The 21,483-nt window shown below is 39.3% G+C and overlaps 2 protein-coding genes across 2 annotated transcripts; one reads left to right on the top strand and one right to left on the bottom strand.

The window, feature by feature from the left end:
* The first annotated feature begins 967 nt into the window (after positions 1-967).
* rd3 (retinal degeneration 3, GUCY2D regulator) lies at positions 968-15,731 on the top strand. The gene is made up of 3 exons (XM_022211905.2): positions 968-1,875; positions 5,853-6,161; positions 14,497-15,731. Exons 2-3 carry the CDS (start codon positions 5,872-5,874, stop codon positions 14,867-14,869), a joined length of 663 nt encoding a protein of 220 aa, XP_022067597.1. The 5' UTR covers positions 968-1,875; positions 5,853-5,871; the 3' UTR covers positions 14,870-15,731.
* si:ch211-22i13.2 (uncharacterized protein LOC553945 homolog) lies at positions 15,710-21,154 on the bottom strand. Its single transcript, XM_022211914.2, has 7 exons — positions 20,975-21,154; positions 19,140-19,212; positions 18,457-18,606; positions 18,209-18,267; positions 18,029-18,118; positions 17,259-17,348; positions 15,710-17,170 (listed from the first exon to the last, which is right to left on the bottom strand). Exons 1-7 carry the CDS (start codon positions 20,975-20,977, stop codon positions 17,120-17,122), a joined length of 516 nt encoding a protein of 171 aa, XP_022067606.1. The 5' UTR covers positions 20,978-21,154; the 3' UTR covers positions 15,710-17,119.
* Positions 21,155-21,483: the final 329 nt, after the last annotated feature.

Here is a 21,483-nt window from a genome sequence, read left to right as displayed (position 1 = left end):
GAGATTTGGGGATTCATTTGGTTCTGTAATGTATAGTTAGTTAAATAAAGCGGGCGATATTCAAATATTATGCGTTTCCATGCAGAAAAAAACGCCCCTCTGGACACGTACCATAAGTGTGACCGACGAGATCACAAACCAGCTTCCTGTTGGACGACTCCTCACAGATATTCTCTGGTTGTGCGCACTGACAAATTCACTAGCACCTTCTGCAGCTGATCGCAAACAATTTCACATACTAACAAGCCTGATGTGATGTTCTGGAGCTTGGGTGTTGACACGTCTTTAGATTGTGGGAGGTAACATGCTGTCTGAAGCTATTTCTTAAGTGACAGATGGTGGAGTTGTTAGCGTCTGAGTTCCTGACTTCAGCTCTATCTGACGTACCAGCATCCATCAGTCAACGACAAACCCATTTTCTTCTTTCTCTTGTCATATTTTGCTCTATAGGGATTGGCAATGTTGATGGACATTTTTGGGACACCTCCATTTACGTCTGAAATGATTTTTTTAGATGACAAATGTTAGAGTTGTGGACATTCACCAACATGCCAACAACTCATTCTCTTGTCATCTGTGCCACTGTGTCATTTGAATAAAGCTGTTTATTAAGGTGGACTGGTCACACTATCTGATCCTTTACAGCCAAAGATTGTTGAGAATTTGTCTGTTTTTGCCTAAATGTAACCCTGTTCTGAACACAAAAACAGAAATCAGATTTTTAACTTTCCCTCCAAGGCAGCAAAGAAGACCTTTTGCCTGCTGCATTTATATTTTTGTTCAATTTTTAAGGGGGTGGTGAATATTTTTTTTTAACATTTCACTCAAGGGAAGTTGTCAGTGCTGGTGCTGCTCTTCCAGTATTATGCACAAATGAATTTTAAATGAGCTGAATTGCTTATTTTTACAGGCAAGATGACACTCTTTGGAAATTTTCTGCACTCACTCGCGGGTGGATATTTCTACAGTGACTGAGCAGAGTTCAGAGTTCGCCCAGCGTTTTCTCGGGCAGAGTAACACCGAGGAGGAGGAGGAAGAGGAGGAGGATGGTGCTGTGTTGGAGGTGTGATGAAGATTTTGAAGAAAATGTGCAGGAGGAAACTGTCTGAGGCTAGCTGCTCACACCTACACGCAGAATGAACCAGTAAACCTTGATATCTGCTTACACGACGACTACACATCCAGTCTGGACTCTTTCTCTCTGCTCCTCTGTCCCCTGCAAACACTTCCTGATGCAATTAGCACATCTCCAACCATCCTGTTACTCATGCACGACTGTTGCCAACCAGCGGCTCTCATTATCTGTGGGAGGTTAATTGACACTGGGTGATCTCTCGCAGATGCTGCAGCACCAAACCGAGCCCACATCACAGAAACCCTGTCCTCACAAACAACATTCTTTGATTTATCTCTCTCTCTCTCTCCATCACGGCGCTCGGCCCACTCTGTCCTCTTTATCTGCCTCTTCATCGCTCTCTAGCTCCCTTTCAGCTGATGGAGCTTATTGTGGACAAATAGGCTTAGCAGCATTGCTATGGCAACGGCGAATCGTAAAAAAGCTACACAAGCACTTCATCAGGGGCCGTGATCCAGCGGCTCCCATTGGAGATGGTGCCCCCAACCTCCAGCAACAAGTAAAGGCAGGCCAGAGAGGCTCCCGGGAGGAGGAGAGAGGTGGAGATAACACTGACAGCAGAGGAAGGAGAGAGAAACCATTTCTCTTCTCTCTCTCTGCTTATCTCTCACACTGTCTCGTCTCTCTGAGCATCCATCCAGTCTTCTGCTTTCTCAGGACTTCCTTTATAATTCTGCTCAACGGCGATTTTTCTTCTTTTCTTGTGGAGTGTAAGACTAACTTAGGGAAAAGAAAAAGAGGTAAGAAATTACTTTTTTGTATAAAACTGCTCATTCTGAATTCAAACAGCAACAAGCTGCTTTAAATGTGCCTCTCAATAACGACGCCTGTTGTTTAAATCTGTAAAAAGTGATCAGTCTTGAGATGAGAGATGTATTTTTGAATAAAAAGGGAATTTCAAAAGAAAGTTCAAGGCAAGAAATGTGTTCTTCTTCTGCATTTATTTCTGATATCAATAATATTAATGATAATAATATCTCAAACATACTTTACAGGCAAGTAATAAAAACAAATACAGTCAAATAGAATAGAATAGGTATGAAAGCATAAAAATCCATTAAAAATAGCAGAGAATAAGAGGCATACTGCAACAATTACTCAATTTAAATAACTACTAGATAGAAAAAAGATCCAACGACCGCTATTGATAATGCAGGTAATTTATTTGAGGAAAGGTGTGAGGATTTGCTGATTTTGCTTGATGGTAAATTTTATGTTAAATATGTAGTAAGGAAGCTGTCTCAGATATTTCTCAGTTTCTTTCATCTGTTACAAGTCAAACAATTAGTTGAGAAATTGAAAAATGTAATAATCTGATAATAAACTAATTTAGATGGATCCTATTCTTATTTATAAATTCTACTTGTTCATTGTTTCTGTACACAAATGCATCCATTAAAACACAATTTAATGCATCTAGTACGCAGTTGCATTCCTCAGGTGATTGTTTTGGATCCATTTTACAGGCTTAGTCACCACAGAGTTAAACCGATGAGGACAGACAGCCAGGTCTGCCACTAATCTCAGCATGTTGCTGTGTTTGTTAATCTGGACCAATTCAATTCAGTTCAATTCAGTTTTATTCATATAGCACCAATTACAATTCAAATCATCTCAAGACACTTTACAGAACCCAAATGGCCTGAACCCCTAGAGTAAGATTTAAAGCAACAGTGGCAAGAAAAAACTCTTTTAACGGGAAGAAACCTTAAGCAGAACCCTATTCGTATGGGAGGAAGCATCTGCTGTTGGCCGGCTGGGTTGACAGGGACGGAAAGGTGGCATACATGCATGATGCATGATAGGAATAACATAGATGATACAAACAAAGTACAAGCCAACCTGGAAGCTGATTCTGAAGGTTACTATTATGGTGTAAGGCTCTAGCATTAACTGCACTACATATATAGCTGGTAGTAAAATTCAAACAGTGTGTATATGAGCATATCAAGTATAGTGAGGGTGATGCAAAGCAGACTGGTGGAAATGGACAACTGGTGAGTTAAAGGACATCTAATGGTCAAAGATAACTCTAAGGTTCCTCACAGTATTACTGGATGCCAAAGTAATGCCCTCCAAAGTAACTATTTGCTGAGTTTCTGAGATATTTGGGGCCAAATTTAATGCCTTCAGTGTTGTCTGAATTCAGCAGTAGGAAATTACAGGTCATCCAGGTCTTTATGTCCTTAAGACAGTCTTGCAGTCTTGCTGGCTGATTAGTTTCATTTGGTTTCATAGATGAATACAACTAAGTGTTGTCAGAATAACAATGGAAATTAATACAGTGCTTCCTAATAATGTTGCATAAAGGGAGCATGTATAATGTGAACAGTATTGGTCCTAAGACAGAACCCTGAGGAACTCCATGATTAACCTTAGTGTGTTCAAAAGAGTCATTGCTGACCTGCAGGAACTGGAACCTGTCTGATAAGTACGATTTAAATCGGTCCAGTGTTGTCCCTTTAATGCCAATAGAATCCTCTACTTGCTGTAATAAGTTTGTGGTTGATGGTGTCAAATGCTGCACTAAGGTCCAACAAAACAAGTCTAGAGACTAGTCCATTATCTGATGCTATGAGAAGGTCATTAGTGACTTTCACCAGAGCTGTTTCTGAGCTATGATGCACTCTAAATCCAGAAACTCTTCAAACGAGCTATGGCTTTGTAAGTGTTCACATAGTTGATTTGCAACCGTTCTCTCAAGCATTTTAGAGAGAAATGGGAGGTTGGATATTGGTCAATGGTTAGCTAAAATATCTGGGTCAAGAGTAGGCTTTTTAAGTAAAGGTTTGACTACAGCAACCTTGAGAGCCTGTGGTGCATAGCCTGTTACGAGAGAGAGATTAATCAGATCTAACACTGAAGAATTAATTAAAGTTATAGCCTCCTTGAACAGTCTAGATGGAATAGGATCTAAAAGACGTGTTGATGGTTTGGATGTAGAAACTGTTGAAATTAGTTCAGAGAGATATATAGGAGTGAAGAAGTCTTAACATCCATCAGGTCTTACAGCCAATTCTAAAATAACTGTACTCAATGATAGATTTGTGGCAGTTTTAGGAAGGGTGAGATTAATTTTTTTCTCTGATCATAACAATTTTATCTGTAAAGAAGCACATGAAGTCATTACTGCTCAGAGCTAAAGGAATACAAGGCTCAACAGAACTCTGACAGTCAGCCTGGCTACAGTGCTGAAGAGAAATCTGGGGTTGTTCTTGTTCTCCTCTATTAACAATAAACAATATGCTGTCCTGCCATGACAGAGAGTTTTTATATATAAATTACTAGACTATTTTTCCAAGCTACGTAAACCTCTAAACCAGTGGAAATACTTCCTTTCCAACTTTTAAAGTCTACAGTAACACAAGACTTTATAACAGCTGAGCAACACCAAGCAGCTGAGGTTTGGAGGACAAAGGGATTAAGCCACAAATATAGAGGACACTTACTAAATAGCCAAAAATGAAACTAAATTTAAAAGCATAAAAACAGAGAAAACATGTGCAGGTGCAACACAAAATGATGCGTAACCTGTTGCTGTTAAGGCATTCACTGTGCATGTTTTACAAAACGGTGCTTCTGAAAATCTTCTGAGGATAATAGTTTTTATTATTTTTGTCATCAGTTAACTTTTCTATTATTTTTCTTAATGTAACATTCCAGAATATGTATGAAAAAAGGGAAAAATACCCACTTAATTACACTCACTTCATCAATTTGCTTGTTTTTGAGCAATCCAAAGTCAAATGTTGTCTAAATTGTTGCTTCAAAAAAGAATTATATTAAACACTGGCAAATCTTTTATGAAAAAATGCAATTTACCTGAGATCAATGTGAGATTTTAAAAATATCCTGTTCTGTTTGACCAACAGTCCCCATTAATCTCACAGCAATACATCAGAAACAACAGCAGCTAATCCTCACATTTGAAAGGAACTGGACCATGTGTGGCTTTTTTCAGTTTGCTATCATGAAAGAAAAGCAGCAAATATTCACATTTTTGTTATGAAACCTAATTAAACGTTGGAGTTTTAATTAATGACTCACAATGCATGAAACAGTGTTGTGTTTTTTTGTACTTCCACCAAAAAACATGCAGACAAAAGACTCGGTGTTGGTCGGTGTGGGAGTAGATATGACACCTGTGGAACAAAGAGCCGATGGAGGATGAGACGAAGGATGGTCTCTTTGGGGAAAATGTCCAGATGTGAAACACACTTCAGAGGATATGATGTTTCAATTGATGCAAAATTATGCAGTGTTAATGTTTGTCTGAAAAATGAATGCTGTGTCACTGCACCAAGCTGTATTTTTTCATATTACTTTGCAAAAAAAAAAAAAGAAGAGTGAAGAACACATTCAGTTTTGTTTATACAGAGCCAGTCCACAACATAAGTCACCTCAGGGTACCTCCCATAGTAAGGCCAAGAACTTAAACTATTATATGGCACAGCAAATCCAATGATCCCTTAAGCTAGCACTACCAGTGGAAAGAAGCAACCTCTTCAGGCAATTACATGTTCAGTGTAACAGCTCTGTGGTGGTGTTTTTTTTTTTTTTTTGGTCTCACATTTCAGACTCTGCAAAGTACAGATATACACAGACTTCAACAATACACCACAAATGCAAACATTTCAACATCGTGATAATATAATATTCTGATTTTCCACCTACCATCACATCTCTGAGATGCTTCCCTCTGGTGGTCTCTCTTCAGGGGACGGTGAAGGAGGACAATGGCCTCCTGGTTCAACTGGAATGAGCCTTATTACCGGACGCCCCGCCGGGACCCATCCGACGTGGTCACCGACACCCTGATGGTGGAGTTCGGCTGGCAGCTGAAGGAGGCCGAGAGGCTGCAGAAGGAGAGGGAGAACGAGTACCGACGGCTGAAGACCGGTGTGGACTACAGCTGGCTGGCCAGCACGCCTCGATCCTCCTTCAGCATCAGCACGGGGGAGCGGCTCGGCCTGGAGGACCTCTGCTCCAAGGTGCCGCCATCCTGCTGTGGCATCGTCATACTCAAGTAAGGAGGCACAAAAAATGACATTTAGATAACCTTTTGAACTTTATTTGTATATTAAATGCTAGTATTTAATAATTATACTCCTCTACATTTATCTGGCAGGTACAGTTACTTACCTAGCATCACCTATAACTCACAATGGACAATTCTTCATTGCAGGAACTTGCAGGCCTTTGTACAGCCTCCTCAGGGGTAATTTATAGTGAAAAAAAAGAGTATCTACTCCAAGAAAGGTATTACTGACAGGCTGGAAAACTGTTGTGCACATCTTGACCCTGACTGATTAAACTCAGAGAGAAGAGAGCATGTACACAGAGGTCTAGGGTGCCCTCAAGTTCCTGCAGTGGAAAACAGCTCACCGACGACTGGTGACTTTCAACTGCAGGAAATCATCGGAATCATATAAAGAAAATGTCCATGTTCTTTCAACCTTTCTGTATCTACTGCAGCATAACATCTGAGAGCTTTGAACAAAACAAAATAACAATCTCAAGCTGTTACTACTAGACATAAAACTTCAGTTCAATGAACACCTAGAAATAGAACAATATAGGTTTTGTTATGCTACCTTATATGCTGAACTTTATGTTGAAGATGTTGATGCTAGAGAGGTAAAAACTCAACCAGTCAGCATTGTCTTCTACAAGTTAACCCAATCATTGTATAGACACATAGCAGCTACCATGTAGTGGGTATTATACTCTCCTCCTAAAAATGTCCTTGAATGAAGTTCTACAGTGGCAGTTTTTGTGGTCGGGACATGCATAAAAGTTCAGACTGCACTAAAATGGGTCACAAGTTCCCACAGTGGCAAATGGCCTAATGCTAACATGCTAATGTGGGTAATGTTGACCACCCATGTATTTGCTAATTACGACAGTACAGTCGAGGAATAGGAATGTCATTAGTTTTTCAGGTGAACCAAAGTATTTAGACCAATTTAAATTTTCACTTACTGATGATGCTAGATGGTGATTACAGCTGGTCAGGAGAATGACATCAAGGCTATCATCTGTTTGGACAATACAATGAAAAAGTGTCCACCTCATGGTGACACCAATGGATTTATTATTTGGGCACCATTAATGTTTGTACAAAATTATCTAAGATCCAGGGATGTTCCATCCTGGACCAAGAGAAAGACAGAGTGTGACCAAGGCTCTCTGCTGAGTACTAGATATGTATGTGTTGTTAGCAGTTTCACTAAAAAGATTTGTCTTTTATGAAGTTGTTTGGTAAAATGATACAATATTTTTCAATAAGTTACAATAAGTTAAGCATTTTGTTTTTTATTCTTTCTCCTTCCATCCATCACCTCACTAACAGTCAGACTGTAACTCTTTGAAGGGTTTTTAATCCCTATTTTGGGAACCACATCAACATCAACTATTTATTTAATAATGTGATATTTATTACATCACTCAAAGAGGTCACACAGAGTACTTAGTTGTCCTTTAAGTCCATTTTTCCAACCGAAGGGTTGCTGGTTCGATCCTCGGCCCGTCGTGCTCATGTCGAGGTGTCCCTGAGCAAGACACTTAACCCCTAATTGCTCCTGGTGGGTCGTGGTTAGCACCTTGCATGTCAGCTTCCGCCATCAGTGTGTGAATGTGTGTGTGAATGGGTGAATGTGACGTATTATGTAAAGCGCTTTGGGTACCTTGCAGGTATAGTAAAGCGCTATATAAATACAGACCATTTACCATTTACAATTTTTTGAATAATACTTGTACTTCAGTATAATTTTGAATGAGTTTTTCCTTTTAGTACAATATATTTTTACACCGTTGCATTGGAGCAGCATATTAGAATTTCCTAATTGTAAATAGTCATGTCATCAATATCCAAGTCAGGACAACTTCCAATAATTATGACTGAGAAAATAGTTCTGATTTATCTATCACGAAGTGAAAAGTACTGAAGTCCCAGTCAAAATAAGCAAACATGGAGGTTAGAGATCGGCCACACTCTGAGCAACCAATGTTTTTGTTCATCGAACTGTGATTACATTTTGTTCAAATAACACTCCTGTAGACAGGAAATAAGATTTTCTGCAATGAAGTCAACTCTGAGTATCCCTGACTAGCACAGTTCAATGTATTGTCAATAAATTCCTTGATATATTTCAGTGCTCACCAATCTTCACCCCAAGATCTTTTTCAGAATATAAACGAAGCAGTTGTGTTTTTTTAACTGGGCTGGTAACAAATTAAACATATCAGTAAATCTATATAATATCAAGATCTGCTGAACTTGGTTTTCGTTTCTAACCAACTTCATGTCCAGCTACTGGTCCAGCAGTAGTCAGAGAGCAACGTTCTTCCACTGAGTTCTAAATGAGCCTGTCCTGGTCTGACCTTTTCTGCTGCTTTCAGATCTGTCTGCGCTGTGTTTCCATTTGGGTTGATGTGGGAAGACAGTCTTGAACTGCCACAGACCTCTTGAAAACAGTAACGTTACGTTGATGGGTACAGATTCTGTTTTTAAGACTAACGGCCATCAGAAGTCAGAGTTGAATGATGAATCAGTGACACTTCTTCCTGCTCACACCACCTTCTGATCCAGCTCAGACTGACACATAGAGCTTATCTGTGCAATGCTTGTTTGGCTGAATTCCATCATCGTGTTAGTCCAATGTGAGCCGGCTGCTCTGTTGGCCCTGCATTCCTTTTGCATATGTTCTGGTCCTGTTCAAGGCTTAGAAAGTACTGGTCAGCAATTTTCAGAGCAATTTCAAGAGGGCTAAATGACTGAATTAATGGTTGCCCTTTGACAGCAATTGTCAGTGTGTACACAGTCTCGCTCCACTCCAGTTTCTGACATTATAGCTTTCCTAATGTTCCTGACCGGCTGAAGGACACAGCTATTCAGGAAATCTACCACTTCACCCCCACACTTGACATACCCTAGTGACACCATGTACTTCGTGCAGCTGGTGCACATCAAGTTTGTCCTCAAAGGGTCAACAACTCATTTTCATGTGGTTGCAGATGTTTGACATACACCAGTCAGCCACAACATCAAAACCACTGACAGGTGAAGTGAATAACATTGATCATTTTGGTACTATGTGGAGTTCAGCTGGAAAACCTTGGATTTTGGCATCCTAAATGTCACTGGTCTACCCCCGCAAGAAAATGCACCCCACCCCACCCCATCCCATCGCAAAAACATCCAACAATCAGGAACATCCGATTTTGATTTGACCTCCAAACTTCCTAGACCCCATTCTGATCAAGCATCAACAGGATGCAGTGGAGCAAGTTTGATTTCCAGAGCCCCCACTGCACAACCCAGAGCATCCAAAGGATCCACTGCCAACGTCCTGGTGCCACACCCCATAAGACACTGTCAGAGGTCCCCTTGTCCTTATCAGGTGGTTTTCAGCATTTTTGAACGCATAAGGGGGACTAACACAATATTAGACCAGTGGTCATAATGTCATGCCTGATCGGTATATGATTGTCAGAAACGGCCTCTATTGAAAAGCAACACCAGACCTATCAATGCTTGTGCCGACTTGGCGATCTGGAACGAGACTAAGAATCATCCTCTTAGGACCACGAACATCTCACTGTAGTAAAACATTTAGCTCTAAACAGCAGTAACAAACATCACCATCCTTTAGCCCCATTACTCACATGGAAGTTCTTGGCCTCAAAATTTAACTCTTGTGCATTTTCACAAGTCCAGAGTAAGACTTGCAGTGCTTAACAGCGGTATGACGTACACCTAGACTTTAGAATGGGAGCGTCACACAGAAAACCTGTCTTAGTAGGGTACTGGGTCAACATGTACTGTCAGAACAGCTTTAGTCTTTCTTGGCATTGATTCTACAAATCTCTGAAGCTCTACTGGAGGGTTGAATGCTTCTCTGATAGATATTCCCTCAGTTCGTGCTTTGAAAAAACTGGTCCAAAATTCCCCATGTGTTAGGCTGACAGCTGGTGACTGTGAAGGCCATAGCTTGTGATTGACATCATTTCATCAAACCGTCTTCCTGGAAGAGACAACTATCATTGGCATAGAAAAGTTTCGGTGCAGGATAAAGGTGATCACTCAGAACGACTTTGTACTGATTTGTAGTGACTCTTTCATCTAAGAAAATAAGAAAAAACAAACTATGCCAGCAAAATACGGCCCCAACACTGAACTCCTAAAGGGTTTATTTCCTGCAACCCTAACATAGCATCACTGTTTTGTAACTACTGACAGACACTTCTTGCCTGGCAGTCTGATCACATTCTTCACTGATATTCTTAGTCAATTCTGCTTTTTTTTTTTTTACATATCACACTAATCATCATACATACTGATGACCCTGTTAAAGGATGTCTTTCCCATAGATCTAAATGCAGATGTCACTTTAGTCAGAGAAGTTAGATACTGTTCTAAATTGGTGTTTTTAGCTATTAGAACAGCTAAAAGAACAGAGATTTTCTTAATGCTGAAACAAAATCATGAAATTTCAGTTTCTCTTTGGCTCACTGTAGCAGTGATTACCGTCCTAATTTGTCAGACGAGCTCCAGTGCCTCTTCATTGATGCCACCTACGTAACGTGTTAGACTGATTTGATTTTAAACTACCCTGAATGCCGCTACAGTTAATTTTCAAGCAAGTGTTCAAGTCAGTTGCATAAACTTTGCATAAGTGCTGCTACTTGCAGAACCTTAAACTTTCAGCCATGCATCCAACACATTTAACTAAATATTTAACAATTTTTCCCATTTCTTCTAGAGACTTTCCCAATTTATGTATTGTTCTAGCTCACTATTTTATACATTGCCTATCACAATGAAACCATTTTCCCATTTTTTTTTTTAGAAAATCAGACTCCTTCATTAATCTTTTATCCAACATTTGACTTCATTTTAATTTTATCTGTATCCTTTTCAATCATTTATTTATTGTTCTTAGCTGACTTCTTACATTTCTCTGCTTTTTTTGGCTACCTAGGTCACACTTTTGTTTTTAAACCATTTGGAATTATGGAATTTAACAAATGAGTAAAGCTATAATCTTTCTATCTCCACCTCTTGGAAGTACCTCCTGTGGTATTCGTGGCAGGCAATTACTACTCTCCAGTCTTAGGATCAACAATTTTAGGTAATTGTACTTTTTTGGGTTAAAAGGACAAAATGATATTACAAGTATGTTTGTGTTCATATGACTTAAAGCCACTTGAGGGTCGTCTTTGGTGCAGATGACTAAAGTTTTGTTCAGGGAAGCTGCTCAGCTGGCCAACTTCCCTGCCGTCCTACACATGACTCTATAATGCTTCAGCATCTCTGTCCTCTAATCTGCAGCTAGGATACCCTGAGCTCATCTTAGCATCTGTTCGTAGAAAGCTGCTGAGGTCTCGGGTGTCTTGTTAGAGCTCGATGGCGTTAATGTGGTTGAGCAGTGAGGTGGTAAGTGCTAAGTGGAATCCATCAACACAGCAGGGACCGAATGGAGTGCATTTTTTGTGATTTTAATTAGCTGCATGCAGGTGGAGACCTGACTTGTTAGGTTGACTGTGAAGTGTAATTAACAGCTCTTTGAGATACTTAGGAAAGAATCTGATTGTTTGATTTTTAATGTTTATTTGGACCCCATCCATGAGTAAAACGTGGGTGAGTCCTGGATAGAAACAGGTCAATAATGAATTGAGGAAATAATAGTAAATAAACAAACTATTATGTCAAAAGACATAAGTAGTGGATTTATGACTAAATCCACTACCATTCAAAAGTGTGGGGTCACCCAGACAATTTCATATTTTCCAAGAAAACGCACACTTTTATTCATGTGCAAACATAATTAAACAAGAGTTTTCTAATCATCAATTTGCCTTTCAACACCATTAGCTAACACAATGTAGCATTAGAACACAGGAGTGATGGTTGCTGGAAATGTTCCTCTGAGATATTCCATTAAAAATCAGCTGTTTCCAGCTAGAATAATCATTTACCACATTAACACATTAACAATGTCTACACTGGATTTATCATTCATTTAATGTTATATTCATTGAAAAAAATATATTTATAGGGTTTTTTCTTGTATTGACCCTCAGTCTATGCTGAGACGTACTTTAAAGCTGCACTGTATTTCATTGGCAGAGTTTGAGATTGACCAAAAGTGATCTTTTAGTGTTTCTAATTGAAAAAGAGGCCCTTTCTAGGATCATAAATGCATGTCTTACATCAGATCTAACAAAAATATCTTAACTCGAAATGCACAATTTGCTTTTTTCAGAGACTATTTGCTTCTAACAGAAATGAGATTGTGAAATTATAGTTTCACTCTCAACTGCTGACTTTTTCCCTCATCTCGTGTTTATTTTTCATTGAAACCCAAAAAGATGGTTAATCAATTTGAGAGCATCTGGACATTTCTGTCGTATATTTTGTGTTTTGGATAGTTGGGCAAAATTTCCTTCAGTTCTCGCTTTAATCAAGAGTATTTGCACTTTAACTGATAAAATTCTAATCCTAATACAGGGTGTCTGGAAGCATAGGAAATCTCATTAACTATTATTTTTTTTGCCTCCACAGATTAAACATGGCTTTGTCGAAAGAAGAACGAGTTGAACTGGTACTTCTCAGTGGACGTGAAGGATGGACGTATAGAAAGATCAGGTTAGGGTTCAGGAAGTGATTTTTTTGAGGCTAGCATGAATTTTATCCATGACCAATTCTTTAGTTTCAGCCGATACATTTGGTCATTCAGAACGGGGTTTGTTCATGACACTGCCCGTTTCTTTAACCTTTCTAAAGACCTTTGCCATAGAGGAAAAGCCAAGTGAAATCCTCCTTGGATGACGTGTGTTAAATTCATATACCGTCTTTTGATATGTTCATCCTTCATATCCACTGAGAAGTACCAGTTCAACTCTTTCTTCTAAACCCATATTTGATCTGTGGAGGCAAAAAACTTCTAGTTAATGAGATTTCCTGTGTCCAGACTTTAGGGACACCCTGTCCAATCAACAACAAGTAAAGCTAAATTCAAAAAGACACACAATAACACTAATGATTCATGTGTGATCTGAGCTCACATGCTGGTCTGAGTGAAAGGAAAGCCAATCACCGGTTAACTGGACACACTTACTGGGAAGCAGGTTCCCAGGCTGATTCTATTTAAAGGCTTGTTTAGACCTCAGCCACCTCTTGTTAGGAAGACGAGGACGGGTAATTGGGAAATTGGCAGGGGTGTGCTGGTCATGCACATGGGGGGCAGATGACTGTGATCCAGACTGCTTTTTTAACATTTGCCATCATGTGGGTGTTTTTTTTTCTCTGTACAAAAGCAAGAATAAAACCATGAAATTTTTTGTAAGAACCTTAACCCACATGCTTGGAAACACCCGGGATACTGCAGATGAGTTGACATCCGTTTATCAACACAGTCGTGTTTTTTGTTCTGTCTTTGTTCTTTTGTTGCATTAGATTGTTGTTGTTGATTGATTGGCTCAGCTTACACATCAATGGCAGCATTTTTATTCCATGTTTTATTTGTTGTTTGCTAACCCTACTCTAATCACAGTAACAGGGTTGCTAATCCATGCTAATGTGATCTTTTTCTCAGCAGTAGAAGCTAGATATTTAGCTAGTTGTTACTGCTGACCAAGAGGACAAACTGACTGATGGAAAACAGTCCAGAAAAAAATAAGAAAAAATTGTCATCCTGAAAATGTCAGGTAGAGTGAGACATTTAATCAAGACTGACAATGTTATGAAAATATAAAAAATAGAAGAGAGGATATAGCTTTACTCTACTCATTCTTTTGGAAAACTGATGATGTTAATTCCAGAGTTTCATGTTATTCACTGTTTTCTTCTTCTTCTACCAGCTAAAAGGTTATGCTGACAGGGTTGTTGTAGGACAAATGTTCCATGCATAATAATTATTTAAAATATTATGTTGATTAAAAATATTCCAACAATTACAAGTGGCATGGAAAATAATACCAAAAAAGCAGGCTTAAATTTAATTTTAACTGTTTTATTCATGATTCGGTTTGGTCATCAGAGGGGTGGGACAAGAGAAAAATGGCATTTTAGGAGGAACTCCAGACTTATTTGGTACTTTTAAAATAATTTCAAACATTCTTTTCTCTTTCTTTTTAGATTTGGTCTCAATACAAGTAAATTTACACAACAACTGCATGTTTTAGTATTTTGTACATGGATTATTTGAAATTTGATGGTTGGGACATTAAATGTCCTCCAATTCTGGAATGACCCATGATCTGTTTGCCTGATATTGCCTGACAGTTTATACAACCACACAGTCTCTGCAGTATTTACCGTCAGCTCACTCACCTGTGTTTTGTTCTGCTGCGCTCAGGTTCAGGGAGGTCATGCAGGCCAACGAGCCCGAGGCCCACGAGGTGCCCGGCCTGTTCCGCTCCGTCCTCCTGGAGGCTCTGGAGCACCTGAAGGAGGAGCAGGAGGCGCAGCGACTCGCCCGCCAGTGGAACAACAAACGCGCCATGAGCATGTCCCTCATTAATTTCAGGTCCAGGATCAAGATCAACCCGTTCGGGAGCACGGCGGGCCTGACCTCCCCTGCAGCCGAGGGGGCGGGACTCAGCGACCTGAAAACGGTGTCGGAGGACGTGGAGAAAGGGATGGACCAGGATGAGAGGCAGAGGGTGTGGAGCATGCCCGACTTCAGATACAAAGGATCCGGCAGCAGCAGCACCAGCAAGGTGGTCTGATGCGGTGTTCACAGGACTGAGATGACGGTCGGACGTTTCAGGGGGATAAACGCTGATCTCCAGGACTGTTGCAGTGTTTCCACGGGGACCAATCTTTCATTCCCCTGACTTTTCAGTACAGAAACCACTCAGCGTTAGATCCTGCTTGTCAGGCTTTTTACTGATATTCTACACATTGACGACAGTTTTGCAGTACTTGAAACCATTTTAACTTTGCTTGAGATTATCACTTCTTGCAGCGATGCCTCTTTTTTTGGTAGAGATTTAACATCCAAGCACTGAGGGCCTGATAGGGTTATTTATATAAATACTTTTTGTTGCAGGAGGAAATTGGCTGTTAGCTCAGAAGTGAATGGTGTTTTATGAAAATATTTTGCATTTAAAGGGAATATAGTGTTATAGACAAAACACAGTTGTGCTCATAACTTTACACACCCTGGGAAAATTTGAGAAATATTGTCCTTTTTTAAATAGAAAATGTGTAAATCTTTTCTTTTATTTAGGGTTAGCAGTCTGATAATCGTATTTGCTCTGACTGTTCATGTTTTCATTAAAGAATGGCACATCTTTTACAAATTCTGCCAGCGTATGTAAACTTATGAGCACAACTGTATTTCACTTGAACGTCACTCTGAAGGTGAATCATGCTCGCCTTCCCGACAGCGCACAAAGACTCAGCAGCATTATTCATCATCCAAGGTCAGCGCACCGAAAGCTTTTCTCCTGCGCTCTTTATTTGCAAGAGCGAGTCATGAAAGTAAAAAAAAGAAAAAAAAAGGAAAATACGCAGAGACATGTCACTAAATGTTGTCAGATGTTTTTAAATGAAATATTTCAAAGTAAAATCTTTCCAGCAGTTTAATTGCTGTTTCTGTTCCATTTCTCACAAAACAAAAATACAACGCACAACAAGTTTGTTCCATCGTCCATATAAAGCTTTCAAAGGGATTCATACAAGGGAGGACTAACAGTGATTGTATTTCATGGGAGAATAAATGCCAAAATGCCAGGAATGAGACTTTCGGTAATTATCAAATGATTAATCCAATGCTCATTTTAGGCAAAACGTACACATTAAAAACTATTAGTTCAGTACACCGCAGCCAGGATTTATTGTAGAAAATGACTGTAAAGTTACCTAGAAAAAATTAAATGGCCTGGTGTTTAAAAAATGCAGTAAGGTTGACATGAATGACTGATGCAGCCAGCATGTAGAGAGGGAATCTGAAACTGATTTACACATCAGAGTCTGCTTGGGTATAACACAAGATAGACGTCATTTAAGTTAGTGTTGGTTGTTTAACGTCTAGAAATCGTCTCCGATCATCTATAGCCGACTCCTCACTTCTACACGAGGCTTGAAGCCATCTGAGGCCGAATCGTTGGTGGTAAAGTTACATTATGGCTAACATCGGACCAGGTACTGACAAGACAGGCAAATGCAGAATAACAGACGGTAACTCTGGTTCTGCTGATTACAATATTTTCTTAAATGGTCTGCTGAGCCTAATTTGGTGGAAAACTCTTTTTTCAGGGCGACATGGTCAAACCACAAGCAGCGCTGACAAGTCTGGAGCTGGCAGGTAACCAATTTTCATCCATCTCACCGTCTACGGCTTACACTATTGCTCAAAAGTTTGGGGTCAATTACAATAGTTCATATTTTTGAAAGAAAAGCAGCTTTTTCCAGTAAAGATAGCATTAAATTAATTAGAAATACAGTGTAGACATTGTGTGGTAAATGACTATTCTAGCTGGAGGCAGTTGATTTTTACTGGAATATCTCCATAGGGGTACAGAGGAACATTTCCAGCAACCATCACTCCTGTGTTCTAATGCTACATTGTGTTAGCTAATGGTGTTGAAAGGCTAACTGATAATTAGAAAACCCTTGTGCAGATATGTTAGCACATGAATAAAAGGGCAAGTTTTCATGGAAAACATGAAACTGTCTGAGTGACCACAAACTTTTGAACAGTAGTGTGTAATTTACCCTTCTTACATCACAATCAGACTAAGCTGAAGAATTGGTCACCTGCACAGCAACACGGTGGTCTGAAAGCAGCTCACTTTGCTGCAGCTCCTTCACTCCGTTCAGCCCGGTGCTGCCCCTCGGTGGCGATGCAGGTTATATACACCACCTCCTCAGAAAACTCTTCACATTTGTTCTCCTGGAAAGCTGAGTTGTTGTTTCCTGAGTTCTGCTGACATGTCCGCGCCCGACCACCAGGACTGGCATCTGCGGCGGCATCACAGGGTGGAGTTCAAGAACTCGAGAAGCTCTGCTCGATTTTTATCCCGCTGTAATAAAAAAAAAGGTGCGTGAGACAATAAACAACCTGCTCACAAACCATAAAAAGGCACATCTGCAGCTCAAAGGTGAGCTTACCTGCTTGTCTTTTTTTGACTTCTTTACTTTCATCTTTATCTTCTTCCCTGAAATCATACTGTACTTTCCTTTTTTCCGGTCCTTCAAGTACTAAAAGAAAAACAAAACCGTTAAAACGATGTTGAACAGCAAAATCACATAATTAGCCTGTGACAAGAACTACAACTTCCAAGGAAAAGCATGGATAAGTAAGGAACAAAAGAATTACATCACTGCTGAAGTGTTTGCATAATGAGTGCAGACCTGAATAGTAATATTTACATCATATTAACAAGTATGTACTAGGGCTGAAAATACCTGAATCCCCTGTACTATACTATATATGTACAATACATTGCAGATGTCTGCCCGTGTTCCACCAGGACAGTTATTTCTGTTGCACAGAGCGCTCACTTCCTGTTTTGATGCTGTAACGCACATGACAGGAGCTGAATCCGATTACTTTACTAATCAATGGAATAATCGATAGAATACTCGGTAGCTGCCGCCATAGTTTGGACTGACAAATATTCTCAAAATTGTTCTAAAATGATGAACATAATAACTCCTTCCCAACTGAAATTCACTATTTATGTCCCCATTTTAAAGAAGAGGTGATTGATGCTGGTGTTAAATTTAATTCTTTTTTTTTTTTTTTTTACACTGCACTTCCACGTTACAGAATTGTCTGGAAAGATATCAGCACATTTTATAGGATCTAATTTAATGATAGAGAGAACATCAGTGTGAGAAAAACACTGTCTACAGATTGGTACTGAAGGTTTTTCTACCTTGGAGATCTGTACAGGTCCCGAGTTCTCCTCTCCTCCTTTGGCTTTCTTGTCTTTTTTACGTTTATGCCGCTTCTCTTTCTTCCCTTTCTGGTTCAGAACACAAAACTGGCAAAACTTAGTTTTCTGTGAGAGACAAAAAAAGTGGCAATCCCAGATGCTAAACGTGGAGGAAATTACCTTTTTGTTCTTCTCCTTTTTCCTTTTTTTAGACTGCTTTCTGGGCTTACTTCGAGAGTCTCCAAACAAAAGAAAAAACAACACACTGAGCCAAATCTAATCACTGGTATTTAGTACTGTAATAAAAAAGCACTCATGGGGCAGATTTATAAAGAACCAAACACAACTAAAAGCATTTGACAGAAATTTATCATGTTAGCATCAGAGAGATTATTAAAAGCATTCCAGACTTTCTATCGTCCATTTACCACTACTGCTGGAGCTGCTCTGACTACGGCTGGATGAGTGTGACGAACTCGAAGAGGACGATGAGGATGATGAGGACGATGAAGATGACGACGATGAACTGGAAGACGACGATCTACTGCGACTGCGTTTCCGTTTCCTTTTCTCTCGTCCTAAAAGAAACAGACGTGCAAAGACAAAATACAAAGATCATTTAGTGGATGAATGAATCCACTGTTTGAAAATAAGATACAACCTGGCTGTATACTGCAAATTTGTCACTAAAGTTTGGAACACCGACTTACAACATCGCACTAAACACTTGTATCCACGCAGCTGTATGTTCATTCAAATAGCCACAACATTTTTATAATTTCTATGTGTGAGACATGGATCTGCTTTTATTACAGTACAAAGTAAAACACTTGGAAGTTCAATGCTGATTTGTCTCCCTGTCTGAAGAATAACAAATCTGAGCTAATGTGGCTGTGATGAAGGACCACAAAACAAGAAATTACAACTCAAGTATTTTCAGACTTTAGCCTAAAAGCAGTTGACTGACAAAATAATGGAAAGGGCATGGGAAAATCGGTCTTAAGCTTCTGTGAACTGACATTTTTATCTAATGTGATGTCTGAAAAGTGCATTAACTTTGCATGCATCTACAGAATTAACCCAAGGTAAAAGACACTGGTGGACATCTTGCCTCTGCTCCTTGATCTCCTCCTTTCGTCTGTTCTGGAAGTGGAGCTCGACACTCTGCACTCCGCTTTTGTTGACTAGAAACACAAAGAGATGTCTATTGTCAGTGTGTGGTGGCAGCCCAGATGCAAGAGGAAACTGGGTTTCACCGGAATCTGATTTGAGCTTCTGGAAAAGCCCTCATGTCATTAAAAAGTGGTCTTACAAACACTGAATTAAAACTGTATCACCCAGTTTATACATTAGACATTCACGCTTACAAGCTGGTGCTGCTCAATTTATCATGTCAGCATTGATATTGGGTTGTGCAAAGTGTATCTACAATACATAAATACAGATGTGCACAATGTACTCATCAAAATGAGCAAGAACAGGAGAGAAAAACTGAAAACAAAGAACTGGTAGAAAAAATATTTACACAGCCGTGTGTAAATATTCCAAAAACAGATTAGAGTTACATTCAGCAGCACAAGTATTTTGTTTGGCCATTTAAATCAGTACCACAATTCTATTCAAAACAAACACTATCATGGATGGCTTGCCAGTGTTACACCAGATAAATAAACTTCTCAATGGAATTTAAGAAAGATCTTCACAGTAAAGAGTCATTTTTCAGTCATTTTAAACTTTTTTTATTGCTGATACAGATGAACTTTCCTACAAAATCATTCATGAATGATTCATTTTTTTCCCCAAATAGAGTTATTCAAGTCATCCTGGGATTCCTGTATATTTTCATATTCCAATATATGTCATAGAAAACCAAATATCGGAATGATCCTATTTTTAAATATTGTGCATCCGTATTTTCCACCACAATGTTGAGGTTGTGTATGTCCTGTTTAATATCCTTGTTTTTTGTTGGTTTTGCAATTCTATACTATGCAATAGCATGCAATGCTACACATACAATGCAACACTGTGCTGCTATACATACTAGGTAGTAGTGTGCAGGGCTATGCAATACAGTGTTTCTTTGCTTTCTCGCAAAACATACTGTGCAATATTATGTCACTGCATACTATATACAGTGACACACACAAGACTGTGACTATGGCCTATTAACATTGTGTGCCTAGCTTGTTTTCAATTACTGTAAATTGTGGTAAATTGTGGTAAATTTATTCATATGCTACCTGTACTTATTCTATTTTAGCTTCTTTATATACTTGAGTCCAGGAGTACCTCCTTAATTTCGTTGTAATGCTGGCAACAGTTGTACAACGACAATAAATCCACTTATGTCTTTAATTAGAAACTTGTATGTAATCTATTGGTCTGTAGTATATCTGTCCAATGGACTGTAATCTTAAAACTTTAACCCAAATGTATAAAATCAAGCGATTTTGACGCTTTAATAACATTACAATCACAGTCTGTGAGCCGCAATCACTTTTTGGCAAGTAGAAAATTGCATTATTTGAGTTGAACTGGTCTTTTAAAGCCTTTTTCTACCTGTCAAAAGAACGGTATTCGTTATAATTTAAGGCATGGAGCAGGCGAGTAATGCAAACATAAGGACAACTGCAAAGAGATAATTTCTTTATGACTGTTTGACTAAATAAAAGCAGCTGCAGACGTGTCCAGCTAATAAGCAACGACGTATAAAACCAAACATCCGGCGGAAGGAGATCGGCTTTTGTCAGACGATCACTTCATAGCAGGACGCCTGACGTATTAAGAAGCTTCTTGTATTGATTACAGACTCGCTAATCGTCCGTTCTGCTGTGCTTAACGTTACACCAGCAGCGCTGCGTTTACTGAGCTAAAGCTAAAACGCGCTACAAGCTATGAAATAAAACTACTAGTGTCGGTAAAAAGAAGAGCTTCTGTACTCACCATAACGACAGAAGAATGCAGTCGATATAGCGTATATTAAATGACACCACAACTACTGGAAATGGGTGTAAAGTATATATTTATTCGCAGTTGTCTCCGGTAAATTAGCACTAGCTGGCAATCTGAGGAGACATTTTGTTTCCCATGATGCACCGCGACCAAACGCTTTAAAAACAAGGGCGCGACAGTCGACACAGCAACCCCGAGCGGCCAAGAAGAGGAAATACAGCCAACACCGTATGAACTTACGTAAGGTTAAGTTTTAAACTACACGATATTTACTCATATAGTACCGGACAAAGTTGTCTAGAAACTTGTTTAATCTTTAGCTGCCAGCTAAAGCAGCTAATCTCGAGGCTATGGCTATCAACTAGCTTAATAGCTAATGCTGTCAAATAAAACAACCCTGCATTTAATCCTAATTTCAGCTAAATATAAACTGTACTTAGTGGTACATCATAGTATTTATCAACAGGTATGAACTGAGTAGTGGGTTCTGTAAAGCGTCT

Source organism: Acanthochromis polyacanthus, chromosome 16 (assembly GCF_021347895.1).
Source record: "Acanthochromis polyacanthus isolate Apoly-LR-REF ecotype Palm Island chromosome 16, KAUST_Apoly_ChrSc, whole genome shotgun sequence".
NCBI lineage: Eukaryota > Metazoa > Chordata > Actinopteri > Pomacentridae > Acanthochromis > Acanthochromis polyacanthus.
The sequence above is the reverse complement of the archived record's forward strand: the minus strand, read 5'-3'. Positions and strand labels throughout refer to the sequence as shown.

Excerpts from the sequence above, each read along its gene's own strand:
- rd3 (XM_022211905.2), top strand. The coding sequence starts at position 5,872 with ATGGCCTCCTGGTTCAACTGGAATGAGCCTTATTACCGGACGCCCCGC. Across the intron at positions 6,162-14,496 it reads TGTGGCATCGTCATACTCAA|GTTCAGGGAGGTCATGCAGG; the intron begins GTAAGGAGGCAC and ends TGCTGCGCTCAG.
- si:ch211-22i13.2 (XM_022211914.2), bottom strand. Across the intron at positions 18,268-18,456 it reads GAGCAGCTCCAGCAGTAGTG|ACTCTCGAAGTAAGCCCAGA; the intron begins GTAAATGGACGA and ends TTTTGTTTGGAG. Across the intron at positions 18,119-18,208 it reads AAAAGGAGAAGAACAAAAAG|AAAGGGAAGAAAGAGAAGCG; the intron begins GTAATTTCCTCC and ends GTTCTGAACCAG.